At 38.3% G+C, this 14,876-nt stretch overlaps 1 protein-coding gene across 2 annotated transcripts; it reads left to right on the forward strand.

The window, feature by feature from the left end:
* The first annotated feature begins 7,787 nt into the window (after positions 1-7,787).
* Positions 7,788-12,162, forward strand: Fer2 (48 related 2). 2 transcript variants are annotated; one of them, XM_034983839.2, is made up of 6 exons: positions 7,788-7,879; positions 8,316-8,491; positions 9,173-9,293; positions 10,021-10,141; positions 10,838-10,928; positions 11,576-12,162. In XM_034983839.2, exons 1-6 carry the CDS (start codon positions 7,827-7,829, stop codon positions 11,692-11,694), a joined length of 681 nt encoding a protein of 226 aa, XP_034839730.1. In that variant the 5' UTR covers positions 7,788-7,826; the 3' UTR covers positions 11,695-12,162. The 2 variants fall into 2 exon arrangements, with proteins under 2 accessions (XP_034839730.1, XP_069364713.1); XM_069508612.1 differs by having other exon boundaries at positions 9,173-9,278.
* Positions 12,163-14,876: the final 2,714 nt, after the last annotated feature.

Raw genomic sequence — 14,876 nt, forward strand, 5'->3', positions numbered from 1 at the left:
ATAATTTGTGTGTTGTTCCCATAGGAGCCGCCGCCGACGGGTTACAAGCTTACCGAGGGATGAGTCGTGTGACGTCGGTTAACCCTCCGTGTTTCGCTTTATTTTCAATGGGGTTGCAGTGCTTGTCAACTTTTAAGGATATTTTTAATTTTGCTCTGGGACATCATGAAAATGTGATATTTATACTTTCCTTGCGCACAAATACATAGGTATCTCTATTATTCAATTGGTAGCCGTCTCAACTGCTAATGTTGAGGAGCTGGTGCAAAATGGTGTTATTGCACGAAATAAAATTAAGTACATTAATAAAATACCGTTTTGATCAAAGTCATGAATTTAAAAAAAAATTAGCAGTTTTAAGCCGTTTTGCTTGAGAACAGTCCACCACGCTGGCTATGTGCGGATTGACAACCTTTGAGAACATTATGAGAACTATCAAGTATGCAGGTTTGCTCACGATGTTTTCCTTCACCGTTAAAACAAGTGATAGGTATTTAATTTCTTAAAACGCACATAACTTCAAAAAGTTAGAGGTGCGTGCCCGGGACAGAACCCCCGGCCTCCCATAAACGAGGCAGACGTCCTAACCACTAGGCTATCACAGCTTACCAAGATATAATATTGATACATTACCAAGTCGTAATATTGATAATATTATAAACAACTAGATGATGCCTGCGACTTCGTCCGCGTGGATTTAGTATTTTGAAAATCCCATGGGAACTCTTTAATGTTCCGGGATAAAAAGTAGCCTATATCCTTCCCCGGGATATAAGCTAACTCTGTACCAAATTTCATCAAATTCGGTTGAACGGTTGGGCCGTGAAAAGCTAGCAGACAGACAGACAGACACACTTTCGCATTTATAATATTAGTATGGATTATTATTTTCTAGAAATTATTATCGATTATTTCTCAAGTTTCAAGGAAATTTTTGAGTCATAAAATCACTGCTAAATTGTAAGTAAGTATAGTAAACTGAATATAAAAGCAAGCAAGCGATGTTTTAGAACAACTGGTCTGCAGTAAAGCGCACGAGTCTGCAGGCGACTTGTTAATAATTGCGTATAATAAATGCTTAAATACAACAAACAGACAGACAAATACGGGTTGGGGTGTGCAAATAATAGGACCTATTTGGTTTCCGGGCTATTGACAATAATGTTAAGGTTTGTATGAGCTTAAAGATTTTGTGATTTGCACTGACGAAAAAACTAAAATAGGGATCTAGGTACATAGTTCGATGATAAAGTATCGACTGAACTAATTTAAAATACTGCCTATAGCACGCGACAGGTTAAGATGGCAATCGGGGTGGGGACGCAAACGCTCCGCACACCCACACAGCCCCCGAGCTAACCCGGTAAAATGCGGATGTGCGAGGCGTCCGTCCCCCCGTCTCATAACCCGATTGCCAACTCGACCTGTCGCGCACTATAGTTGACCCACCCAGACTTCGCACGGGAGGCGCAAGTGTGTTATATTAGAACAGTTATATAAATCTTCCACGAGAAATGTTCTGAATGATTGATAATAATGAAACCCGACACCCGCATTAAATTGCACTAAGATATTTAGGTATCTACCTACCTACATTTTTTCCGAAATCGAATGTATGTAGGTACCTATTAGATGTATGTTATGTATTATTGTGAAAAAACTATTAGGGTTCTGTACCTCAAAAGGAAAAACGGAACCCTTATAGGATCACTTTGTTGTGTCTGTCTGTCAAGAAACCTACAGGGTACTTCCCGTTGACCTGGAATCATGAAATTTGGCAGGTAGGTGGGTCTAATAGGTTTTCAGATTTTTTCCCTAATGCCAGCATTAGGGAAAAAATCTGAAAACCGTGAATTAGTGGTTACATCACATAAAAAAAATTAAATTTTGGTCATAAACTAATAATTAGTATTTTCAATTTTCGAAGTAAGATAACTATATCAAGTGGGGTATCATATGAATGGGCTTTACCTGTGCATTCTAAAACAGATTTTTATTTATTTTTATGCCACGTAAGTATAAGCAGAGTAAAATTTTACTAAGAGTGAGGGTCAATACAGAGCCACTACATGCTTATTTGTTTATCTGCGATTGTCGCGATATCCCGGAGCCGACAATTGCAATTACAGTGTTTATTGTGGGAATGCACGACATGGATTAATTAAGTGCTGCCAGCAATAGTGTAGACCAAGGCGTTGGTACATGCTCCAACCACTTGGTCCGCCACGCGGCGGGCGTCCCGCGGCCGCGTGCCCGCACGCTACGCCTGACCCAGGCACACAAAGCACGGCCTGTGTCAACGTACCCACGTGCACGCACTCACCGGATAATCTCATAGCATATGCAGTCGTATAAATAAATTAACTGGAGCCAATATCCAAAACGCACTCGCGGTTTCCCGCTTTCATATTTGGATTAAAATCATTAACAAGTCTGTGAATATTTTTTTGCCTTTAGATTGAGTTTCACTAGTAAAACGAAACCCATCCTTATAGTTTCATGTCGTTTGTCCGTGTGTCACAGCAATTTTAAAAATAAGCTAGTATCTAAATATATAAAAGGAAAAGGTAACTGACTGACTGACTGACTGATCTATCAACGCACAGCTCAAACTACTGGACGGATCAAGCTGAAATTTGGCAAGCAGATAACTATTACGACGTAGGAGTCCGCTAAGAAAGGATTATTGAAAATTCAACTCCTAAGGGGGTGAAATAGGGGTTTGAAATTTGTGTAGTCCACGCGGACGAGGTCGCGAGCATAAGCTAGTATTATAAAAATAAATTAAGGTTTCCTAAGAAATGGGTAGCACTACATATCAGCTGCAATTATTCAATTTAAACTGAAGGTAGGTATGTAGTTTTAAAGAAGCTGGTCCACGGTACAACTTCACTACGTCTGAGGGTGTTGTACCTTAGCCAGAACTATTTTTGGGCATAAAATAACCTGAAAGTCCCTTCTACCTGAAATTGAAAAATCAGGGCATGGATGTGTTTCCAAAAATGAAGTAGGTTTCTGGGTAGACATTTCCCTTCGGATCTTAATGACCTAATAGAAATAAAATGCCCTATAAGCCAAACTTAAATCATATTTCACAAGAATCAAGATGTCTAAGGCTATCTGCTGCACCAAATTACAGCACGAGCTGAGAGCACCTTGTCCATTCTCTTGTATGGTTGCGAAACTTAGGTTTTCAAAAAGGAAGCAACCAATCGCCTGCAAGTATTCGAAATGAGATCTACACAGAAAAACGATCACATGGAAAAGCTCTATACAAAACACTTAGGTATTGGTCCACAAAGAGAGAAAAAGCAAATATATCCACTATCATACCTGGAAGCTCGCTTTCTTTGGCCATTACAGAGGAACCCCATTCTCATTACCAAGATTAGTGTTGGAAAGAAGCTGAAGACAAAAATCCAAGTCAAACGCAAAAGTACGCAAATACTTGGACGATATATTTATTATAAGGAGGTGGATAGGGCTTAGTTATTAAGTTATAAAGGAACGGCTTTTGATACAGAAGCTTTTCGTATGATGACCGCCAAATTTCGATTCGAAGAGAGCACACGATGATGATGACGATGAAGTTAAGGATACGTCATCACAATTCACAAAGGGTTTTGGCTTTACGGAGTTATCAAGCAGGGTCGTGTGGGGCGTGGTTAGGCCGCGTGCGGGTCGCGTGGCGCGCCACTCGCAGGGCCCGGGCTGCGCCTCTTGCCGCGACAAATCAATTACAGGGTCGACTAGGGCACAACTTCCGAAAGGCGAATTAGCACCAAATTATAGCCGTTCCAGAAATTACTTGTTTGTGCTTAGAGGGACTGGGGACGCTAATTTATAGACGAGTAAATCGCTATGGGAAGCTAAGGGCTGAATATTGGATTTCACATGAAAATAGTATTATGTTAAAAAATACGCACCAAAGTGAGAACCGTTTCAGAGTCACATATTGGACTGATTTGACATCGGTCTGACTCAATTATTAATATCCTCGCAAGCCCTCAATAAACCTATTGTGAGTTCAATTTGCACTCAGGATATTCTAATTCACGAGTTCAGAAGAACAAGAATCTTATAGGTACCTGAGTGAATTATTTGATACATACGGCCTGTAGAAACTACCTAGGAACCCTCGTAGATTCAGTTTTAAGTTCGTGTAGTAATTATCACCACCATTTATTATCTAACAAATCCAACATCCGACCATCAAAAAAATTTTTACAAAAAAAATAAAAACCGACTTCGTTACACAAACACTAAAAATTGAAAAATAATTTAATTTATTACCGAATATATTATGTATACAAGAGTTAATATAGTTCCATAATAATATTTTTTGGTGCCGGTGCCAATTAGCTTTAGCTGCGCGAATCGTCTAGACTTCATATTTTTATGGGACTCCACAATGGCACCTCATTGGCACCGACCCCAAAAAATATTATTATGGAACTATATTAACTCTTGTATACATAATATATTCGGTAATAAATTAAATTATTTTTCAATTTTTAGTGTTTGTGTAACGAAGTCGGTTTTTATTTTTTTTGTAAAAATTTTTTATTTCACAATTTTTAGTGGCCCCATGGAATTATGCTATGACTGGTTAAAAGTCTACTGTTTACTAAGCTATTACACTGATCGCGAGCAATTTACTCTTATCCGTTGAGGAGTTCCAGTATCTATCTTCGAAGATGTTCATCAGATCTTCACCAAATTGAAATGGGACCAACTTTGAAGTATACCCTTTCAAACAAAAAAATAATTTTCAAAATCGGTCTAGGCGTTTTCGAGTTATCGGGGAACATACATAAAAAATAAAAAAAAATAAAAAAAAATAAAAAAAAAAAAGATTCCGACGAATTGAGAACCTCCTCCTTTTTTTGAAGTCGGTTAAAAAGTGTAATTTATTACCTATTTTTAATAAATTATACCTATTTGACTTTGACTTTGAATCGTCTAGTTACAGTTTTATCATAAGTCATAACACTAGTGACCCACCCGGCTTCGCACCGGTAAAATGTAGATAATAATGTGGTGTCAGTGTGGTTATTTTGCTATTTTTAGGGTTCCGTACCTCAAAAGGAAAAACGGAACCCTTATAGGATCACTTTTTTGTCTGACTGTCTGTCTGTCGGTCTGTCAAGAAACCTACAGGGTACTTCCCGTTGATCTAGAATCATGAAATTTGGCAGGTAGGTAGGTCTTATAGCAGACATTCGGGGAAAAATCTGAAAACCGTGAATTTGTGGTTTAAATTAAACACACAAAAAAAAAAAAATTGTGGTCATGAACTAATAATTAGTATTTGCAATTTTCGAAGTAAGATAACTATATCAAGTGGGGTATCATATGAAAGGTCTTCACTTGTGCATTCTTATTTTTATGCATCATAGTTTTTGAATTATCGTGCAAAATGACAAAAAAATACGACTGTAGTACGGAAATCTCGTTGCGCGAGCCTGACTCGCACTTGGCCGGTTTTTTTTAAAGAATAACAGAGCATTTTCCTTGAAAGCTCTCAGTCCGCATGATTTCTTTCGACATCTTAAACAATTTATCGTCATATTTCAACAAATTAACACAAAACATATTAAACCATACCAACGTATTCACTCCGCATGAAAACCGCATTAAAATCCGTTGCTTAGTTTAAAAGACCTAAACGGACAGATGGCAGGAAGCGACTTTGTATTAGGTATACTATGTAAAGAAAGATTAGCTAATTACTTGTTAAATACATTTTGTTCTACTTTCGAAAAATATGTATCTATCGAATTTGGATGGTTTTTGAAATCGACTAGCTTTATAGTTAGCCCGGACTGTATACTACCAAAATAGTTATTTTCATAATAAAAATCCAATTCGATGAGTATTGAGTAGCTATTACGTACGTAGGTATATCTTGGCCATTTTAGAGCATTATTATAGGTAAATGAACTAGATAGATAGCATCTGAAAATTATGAGGTCGTGTACATCTATATTAACTATTGGGAAGTTTATAGCTGGGTTTGTTTTATAGCCACTGTCATGAGCAGACTCGTTCTCCGCCAATGAGAGGGAATGGTCTGCATCGATCTGTTAAGCCTCCCATCCGAACTCCGAAAACTTGCTGGGAGAACGACGTAAAGTAAAATAAAACAAGACTCGGCGTCATATAGCTGCCGTATATAAAAATATTTACTACTTAATCAAAATAAAAGAGAAGTTAATTGAGCATAAAATAGAATACATACCTACTTATTAAGTAGGTATAAAAAAAGTTTAAGTTCATAAAAATACCTGCTCGTAACTCAATTAGAAAGATTTAGATAACGCATCCATATGGAATATGGATACATTCTGAAAGGAGACCTGTGCTAAGTAAAGAGCGAGCGATAGCTTGACGATGATGATGATGATGATCCATGTATTCAACCTACATATTTTTAACATGAACTTGAAAAAAACCTGATCAATATCATCCTTCTTTTTGCCAAGTACATAATCCGCAAAACAACAGAGAATTGGGAGAAAGGGTTTCCAATAGGAGGGAAAAGAATATGCAACCTACGTTATGCCGACGATATAGTTCTCATTACCACCACTTTGGAGGACATGAAAGAACTTTTACAAAAACTAGAAGCAGATAGTATGGATTTGGGTTTGACCATTAACAGGAGTAAGACCAAGTTAATGATAGTTGATCGCGCTGGTAAGCTGTCCAACTGTAATATAATACCATCAGTGGATGTCGTGGAGAATTACATCTACCTTGGATCCCAAATTTGCAATGATGGCAGTTGTGTGCCAGAGATAAAGAGACGCATTGCGATGGCGAAAAATGCCATGACAGGATTAATTGGGATTTGGAAGAACAGAGGCATATCACTCAAAACCAAGACCCGTCTCGTTCGTGCCTTAATCTTCCCAATTTTTATGTATGGAGTAGAGACATGGACGATCAAAGCAAGAGAAAGGCAAAGAATAGATGCGTTTGAAATGTGGTGCTGGAGGCGGATGCTACGGATTCCGTGGACTGCCAAGCGCACAAACGTGTCTATCCTTTCGCAACTCGGAATCACTGCTCGACTCTCCTCCATATGTTACCAACGATTGCTCTCATATTTCGGCCACATCATACGGCGGGGGGACGACAGCTTAGAAAAGCTCATAGTGACGGGCAACACTGAGGGCAAAAGACCGAGAGGCCGCTCACCAACTAGGTGGTACGACCAGCTAAAGTAGTCCAGCAGATGTGGATTTCATCACATTGTAAAAATGGCCACCGACAGAAGCCGATGGAAACAGATAAGCCATTCGAGGGCAGTTTGCCAGGACCACGATCTTCAGCAATGAAGGAACGACCGGAGATAGAGAGAGATAGGTACTTTACATAAACAATCGAAGTTAACATTTATAATCTAACCTACTGGTAGGGCGTGCTTATATGGATAGTGATCGATACTCAGTCCAAATAATTTTAATTTTATTTGTCAATCAATATATTCATATAAATTAACACTTAACACTCTTTCCCGTACAGTCACCGAGATCCATCCCCGAACCGCCCTAACATTTGGAAGCTCCGCCCAATCAACACTCAACAGGGTTGAATTGAACACTTCACAAAGCACACATATAAACCTTTACTAGTAAATTTGAACCTTATTTCCTCATCCTTACGATCCGTCAGTCCTATGGCAATGGGATAAAATACATCTTCAGCAAGTTTTCGCAAAATGGCCACCCCTGCGGTATAAAATTATTTCTCTTGCCGGAATTGTTGTTAGTTCGTTTTACAAGTGATAAGTGCAAGTACGATATTAGAAACAAAAAGGTATGTCAGGAACCAGGACTCAGGTTGCGGACTCGTCAACCTCACCGCCTTTGAGGTAAAAAGGCATTTCTCACATGTCATGTTTTTATATTTTTCGAAAGCCTGAGATAAAGTATTTTTTGGAAAAATATTCTCCTAAACTAACCAACTACGACTGGAATGCGTTTTACTTTCTCGACTAAGCTGAATAATTTCTCGGATTGTCAGTAAGTCTTTAGTACTTAAACATAATATATTATTTAAAAAAAATGATATTTAGGTAATTGGGAAGTTACTAGCTTTTTCACACGACTTTCATGTTGCATGTTCTGGTTTTTTGAAGATGCCGTTTTTACGAAATTATTTCTTAGTAGCCTACGTGCAAATCTCAAGTTTCTAGATCCAGCAATTTCAGCTGTAGGTTGATGTGTCATTCTATTAGACACATTATCGAAAATTCTAGATAGGTGAATGAATTAGGTACTTAATAGTTTTTGTGTGATTACTTAAAGTGAAAACCGTCGATTGGACTATTCCGGTTTGAAATTCGCATATGCCGACGGGTCTGATGACGAGGGTCCGGCTATGACCCCGGATCTGCCATCATGCGTGTATGCGGCGGCTCGTACAAGACTCCAGCTGCCTCTTGCAGCATACGTTCACCAGCACTCCAGGCAATTGCATGGAGGTACCTACTTCTTTAAACATTTTCCGACACATGGTCACTAACTACCATGTGTTTACCTACCTATAATTAGCTTATCATTTTGCGAAAGTATTTTGTAAAATTAAAATTGTTATTTATGTACCTAAATGTTATAAACTGTTGGTAAACCCAATAAAGAAAATAAAATAAAAAACTATGGGCCTCATGAGAAAGTTTGAGTGACTTAATGAGAGATTTAGAGAGAGGTAATGGAGAGCTATGCTCTAAGTTTATTAACGTAATCATATGGGAAATGAAGACATCCATACGAAAACTGAGTAACCGATATAGCTGCTGGGTTGCGAAGCTCAGTTCGAAAACCGATAGACTCCTAAGGTGCCAGAATGGCGATGCATGTGGAAGTCCCTACAAGAGACTAACTACCGGTTAGCGATGGTAATTTCTTAAAATATTCATGTTTTACTCAGGGCTCTGAAAAAAAAAATTCCGACGCTCATTCGTTCATTTTAAATGATAAAGGATTCGGCAGCAGTTAATGTTAACTTGAAAATTATACTAGAGCGGGCCTATCCCGGACCGGACCCACATTCCACACTGTAACTCGCTTCTCCTTTCAACCTACTCAAATTAGGAGGAGGTCCTAATTCGACGTACCCACTTTCTTCTAACATTTTTTCTAATAAAATATTTTGTTCTAATAAGATGGTCTTTTGGAGTCTTCCGTGGAGCCGGACTACCAGTGTGGCGGTTCACCGTACCGCGTACAACGGGCTGCTGCGAATGTTCGCGAGCGGCGACGGATGCTGAGGTCCGGACCCAATGGGTATCATATTTAATTGCCTCTGTGTGTAGTTAGCTTTATAAAAGTTATCTACTAGTCCACATGAAAAACCCGGTCAAGTCTAAATCAGATTCGCACATGTGCCTAACCACAAATTCACTGTTTCGGATTTTTCCCTTTAGGTACTTGTGGTATAAGACATTGCTACCTGCCTAGGTCAACGGGAAGTACCCTATAGGTTTCGATTCCCTTGACGAGTCCTTAAAAACATGTTTGTGTCTCGAGATTAGAACTTCAGGTTCTGTTTTAAACAATCAATTTAATTAATTTTGCAATATTGTGATTAAAGCAATTTTTGTTATGTAAATTTTCCGTATACAAGATTTTATTAAATCAGTACCTACCCTTATTATAGGTACCTAATGTCCCTAAAAGTTCGTATATTTTCCCAATTTTCAGTAGGTAATAAAACCTAATAAACTTCAGTAATTTACCCGGATGTCAGCAGGTACCTAATGTCCCATAAAGCTCGTATATTTTCCCGGTTTTCAGGAGCTAATAAAAAATAATGAACCTCAGTAATTTTCCCGGATTTTTTTTCCCCGGTTTTCAGTACTTAGGTAATAAAGTCTAATGAACCTCAGTAGGTAATTTTCCCGGATTTCATTATGTAAATCCCAAAAAGCCCCATGAACCTCAGTAATAATTTTCACTTTGAAAAATTTTATTGTGACGCTACTAAAATGTGTGTATGATGTTCTGTCTTTAGCAGTATAAACTCGGCGTTCGACGAATTGCGTGTGCATGTGCCGACTTTCCCCTATGAGAAACGGCTAAGCAAGATCGATACTTTACGGCTCGCGATCGCATACATTGCGCTGCTGAGAGAGGTAATTTTTACTACTAATTTTAATTACCTACTTATACTTACTCTATTTCTATCAGAAGCGATAATACTCTAGTCTAGCCTGCTGTTCGGGTTTCATGGGATTCGACCCCGGCCCTCTAATTTTTCGGAGCTAGGTACCTATGTGCATTTTAAGTAATTAATTAATATCACTTGCTTTAACGCTGAATGAAACATCGTGAGGCAACCTGCAGCCTGAGAGTTCTTCATATTGTTCTCAAAAGTGTGTGAAGTGTGCCAATCCGTACTTGGGCAGCGTAATCGAATATGGTCTGAACTATTCTCGTTCTAAGAGGAGATCCGTGTTCACTTGGACTGGTGACAAGTTGTGATGATGATGACTTACTAGTTACTCTACCTACACGCCCGCCACGGCACCATGGAATACACATACATTTTAAAAGTAAAGTATTTTATTCATGCAAAAACCTTTAAGTACGCTGGTTTTATATCTAACATGCATGTACAAACTTAACATAAAAAAGAAACAAATGTTCTTGTAAAGAGATTAAATAAATGTATTGGTTCCTTGGACCTTGAACTCCTAGAAGCCACGATTCACTACAAACGTATTATTACTGCATTGGATGCGCTGCTGATATGCTACCATCGCACGTGCCATATATATTTTTGTGTACCTGAGAAATGGTACACCCTTAAAGAAAATTATTTAATGCAGGTGTTGGATGCTGATTATGATCCCCTTACATACGTTGAAAAGTGTCTTCGGGGTGAAATCAAGGCTGATAGAGCTCATTGGAACACAAGTGGTAAGTTTTAAAACGCTAAATATACTTACCTACTCTATGCGAAATTACGGGACTTATATAGGTACTAAAACAGGGCAGGTATGTTTGTCTTGAGAAAATGCATGGAAAAACTAAAAGTGGGTTTTTCCATACATATAATTTTGGACAAGAAGACATTTCGAAGCTTCCTGAACGCTGCCCGGCCGAGTTGAATTCGGCGGCTGACCTCTTTCTCGAAATTGGACATACCTAACTGGATTGTGTGTCCTAGGGATACATACTCGTCTACAATTAAATACCTACATAAGAATAGTTACCCACATAATATTATTGTGCTATAACCACGCTACCTACATGTTTGAAAAAAATCAATCCTTGAACAATATGTAACTAGCATAGCAAAATTTACGAGGCAAGAACTTGAACTATGATATTAAGTAGGTAGGTACTAAGTACGCGACAGATCGAGATGGTAATCGGGGTGGGGACGCCCCGCACAACCACACAGCCCCCGCGCTAACCCGCTGCGGGATAGCGCGGGTGACGTGTGTGTGTGCGGGGCGTCCCCCCGCCTCATACCCCGATTGCCATCTTGACCGGTCGCGTATTACCTACATACACTATTATTATACGAGAGCGACCGATACAGATGAATTTATTTTGCGCAGATTTGACAGCCCGACTGTCCTGGATCAACTGGGAAAACCTTGGAGTGAACCCGCAAAGAAGGAGCGTCCTAGCGTCACTCGCCCTCAGTTCCGACAATCTACAGTATCCTCATAATTAACAGTATTGTAACAATGGACTAGTTATCCCACCTTGCGCTGTCATAGTTTCAGTAGGCATAACGGCTATCGTTACGCATTGCTGTTAGTACAAAATTATTGTTCGGCCAAGGACAATGTTTTAGCGGAAAAACGCGCGCAAAATTTCGCTCGAATGTGTCTCATAGAAATATTAGAAGAGCGCGAAGTCATAACTGCATGGACAAAATGCGGAGAATTTTTGCGCGCGGAATTCCACTCGCGATTTTCCGCTTGATTTTTCTCTGTTTTAGGTAGGTGAATAGATAGTTCTTAAGTATGTGCGCATTCTTAGTACTATCTACTTAGACTATAATAGTTGTAACAGATAAATCGGTACTGTAGTTCAACTATATATAGGAAACATCCAATTATATCAATAGGAGTAGTACAAATTTCACAATATTTTGATAAAATAGCTATAGATAATTCGCCTTAAACCACTGCCAGATCAAATAGAGCATTATATACAACTAACATTCCTACCTAAATAATATATAACTATCCGATATAGCAGATAATAGATATAAGTACTACAAGTATTTGACTAAAATATGATCTTCCAAATTTTGGGCCAATGTTATCACTAATTTGCATAGTATAATAATATAATGATCTCATAACTAACAAATCAAGCAAATAGTGCCTGTAGGTATTGCCAAACCAGCCGGCTAAGGGCTAATAGCAATACAACTTTTTAACAATACTTAATGTTTTATATTTTGAACGGTTATAAGTCCTAATGCGTGTGTTACCGCATTTTCACTTCTGGCATATTTACACGTGCGAGTAAAATTCAACCTAACTTGTTTAAAGCTAAGTAAAAATTTATGATAATAACTACTAATTGGGCCCTATCATAACTGCATACAAGATAAATACTTATAATAATAAGGATTTTAATGAAACAAATAACTCAAATTCCTAACAAGATAATAAAATAATAACGCAAATAAATAATGATAATAATAAAATTATATTTACTAAATAATCTATGACTCTTACATCGAGACATCAGAATCAATATCATCAATTTCACTTTCTGAACTATCTCTCACATTATAATGAACACTGTTGGTCTCGGGTAATATAACTGGCTTTTTTGTGGTTATTTTGTCAGTTCTAAAGGACTGCCTACGGTCTGTCCTTCCTCGGGATGCAAAGTGCAAACTATCTATTCGTCAAAAAGACACACAGACAGGGAGACAGACATACACACTATCGCATTTATAATATTAGTATGGATTGTTATTACCTCAAATAATACAACATTACCTAGCAGAGTATTTACGTGACCACGCCTATACTGCCTAGGTATATACAGTAGGTACTTGTATAAAATATTTCGAAGCATTTCCCAAAATTTGTCGTATTAGTCGTCAACCGATAGACGGCAGTGCTGGACATAATTTCTATGACCACATATACTAGACTAGGCTAGGAAAGAAATTATTGTCTCCAAGTAGTATTTAGTAGTAATTTAGGGAAATGCTCGATGTCTTGCGGTGCAAAGCCGTCGCATGTTCTAAGTTATTTTTGCCAAAAGGATTGATCAATTTGATAACTTAGTTCATTTAATTTAATTTATTAGATTTAATTAGTTTTATCAAGTCAGAAAGTGCAATATAGTTTTAAGTTTAGGCAACTTCTAATCGAGATTCGACTAGAATGGTGTCCCATTAAGAAATTTTAATGCGATCAACGCCTATTATAATCAGATTTGGTTATACGTGCGCATAATTCAATACCAATTATTATGTAAGTACCTACGCCAAAGTATTTTAAAGATAATATTTATTGATTTAATTTAATAAAGAACATTAATAAATTAGATATGTATGTTGTTTCATTTTATAAACTAAAGTTATTTATTGTGACTAATTACTTAATAGCAAGTATATCAGTATTTTTAATATTGCGTTTGAGTCCGTTATGCCCACTTCCCGATATGTACAGGTACACTTCCTGATATGACCACTTCTCGATACCTACGACCACTTTCGGTATAATCAATAACTGCCTCGATGGTCGTGGCTAGCATATTTAACTGCGGATGACGAGGTCTTGGGTTCGATTCCCGGATCGGGCCACAAATAGATATTGGGTTTTTCTGTTAAGAAATTCTCAGTACTAGCCTGGAGTTAGGAAGATGGCTATGTGTCACCCCCGTGCCTCGTAGACCACGGAAATCCGTCGGTTCTGCGCATGATCTCTCTCCGATTGTGTCGGATTTCCGTCCCATCTGACATGAGAGTGAGGGAATAGAGAGTGCACTTGTTTGAGCACACACTTGTGCACTATAACATCTCCCGCGCAGTTGGCGCTTCTCTATGGAGCTTGGCCGCCGTGGTCGAAATTTGGTCGCGAGAACATTATTATAATTACAATCACTTGTGACTTGACCACACTATAATTGACACTTGGATTGAGTTTTCAACAGCAAAAAATTCTATGATAGAATACTTACTTATAATTTAAAATGTTATAACGGGAAATGGTCATAATGGGAAGAGCAGTGTGAAGTTATCATAACGGGAAGTGGTCATACGTGGAATGGACATGCCGGGAACTGGCCATATCGGGTAGTGGTCATAACGGACCCAAACGTTTATAATAAAACTATTTGAATTTCGACCTAAACTTTATATTCGTGCATATAATATTAGCAAGTGAACTGAAGTGAGGGAACTCTTGGTGTGATCCTGAATCAACGATTTTTCAAATAGTAGGCTATGGTGACGTAAACAACCACTTTAGGGCTACCTTCGTCGAATGTACTAACATTTTACGCCTGTCATTTAGTTCTCTGTCGTGAACTGTGTGAAATATTAGTATGTAAGTATTTATACCTATAATAATTTGTTTGTCACATGAGTTAACGGTAATAATTTCTTACTTCCCACGGTGCGTGATTCTGTGGATTGTTAATTAATTGACACGCACGGCTGACGACCACGGACAGCAACGCACCGCGCACAAAGTCTGGACGACGACGTGTCAACACTACCACGGACGACACCTACTCTTCCCATGGTGCGTCGGTGCGGGCTGATCCGCCTCCGTCCGCAATATCACGTACCGTGGGAAGCCGGTATAAGGAAGGATTAGTCAAAAACCATATTTCCATAAAAAGAACATGTGGAAATAGTTGTTTATAAATAAACTT

The sequence above is a fragment of the Maniola hyperantus genome, chromosome Z, assembly GCF_902806685.2.
Source record: "Maniola hyperantus chromosome Z, iAphHyp1.2, whole genome shotgun sequence".
Lineage (NCBI taxonomy): Eukaryota > Metazoa > Arthropoda > Insecta > Lepidoptera > Nymphalidae > Maniola > Maniola hyperantus.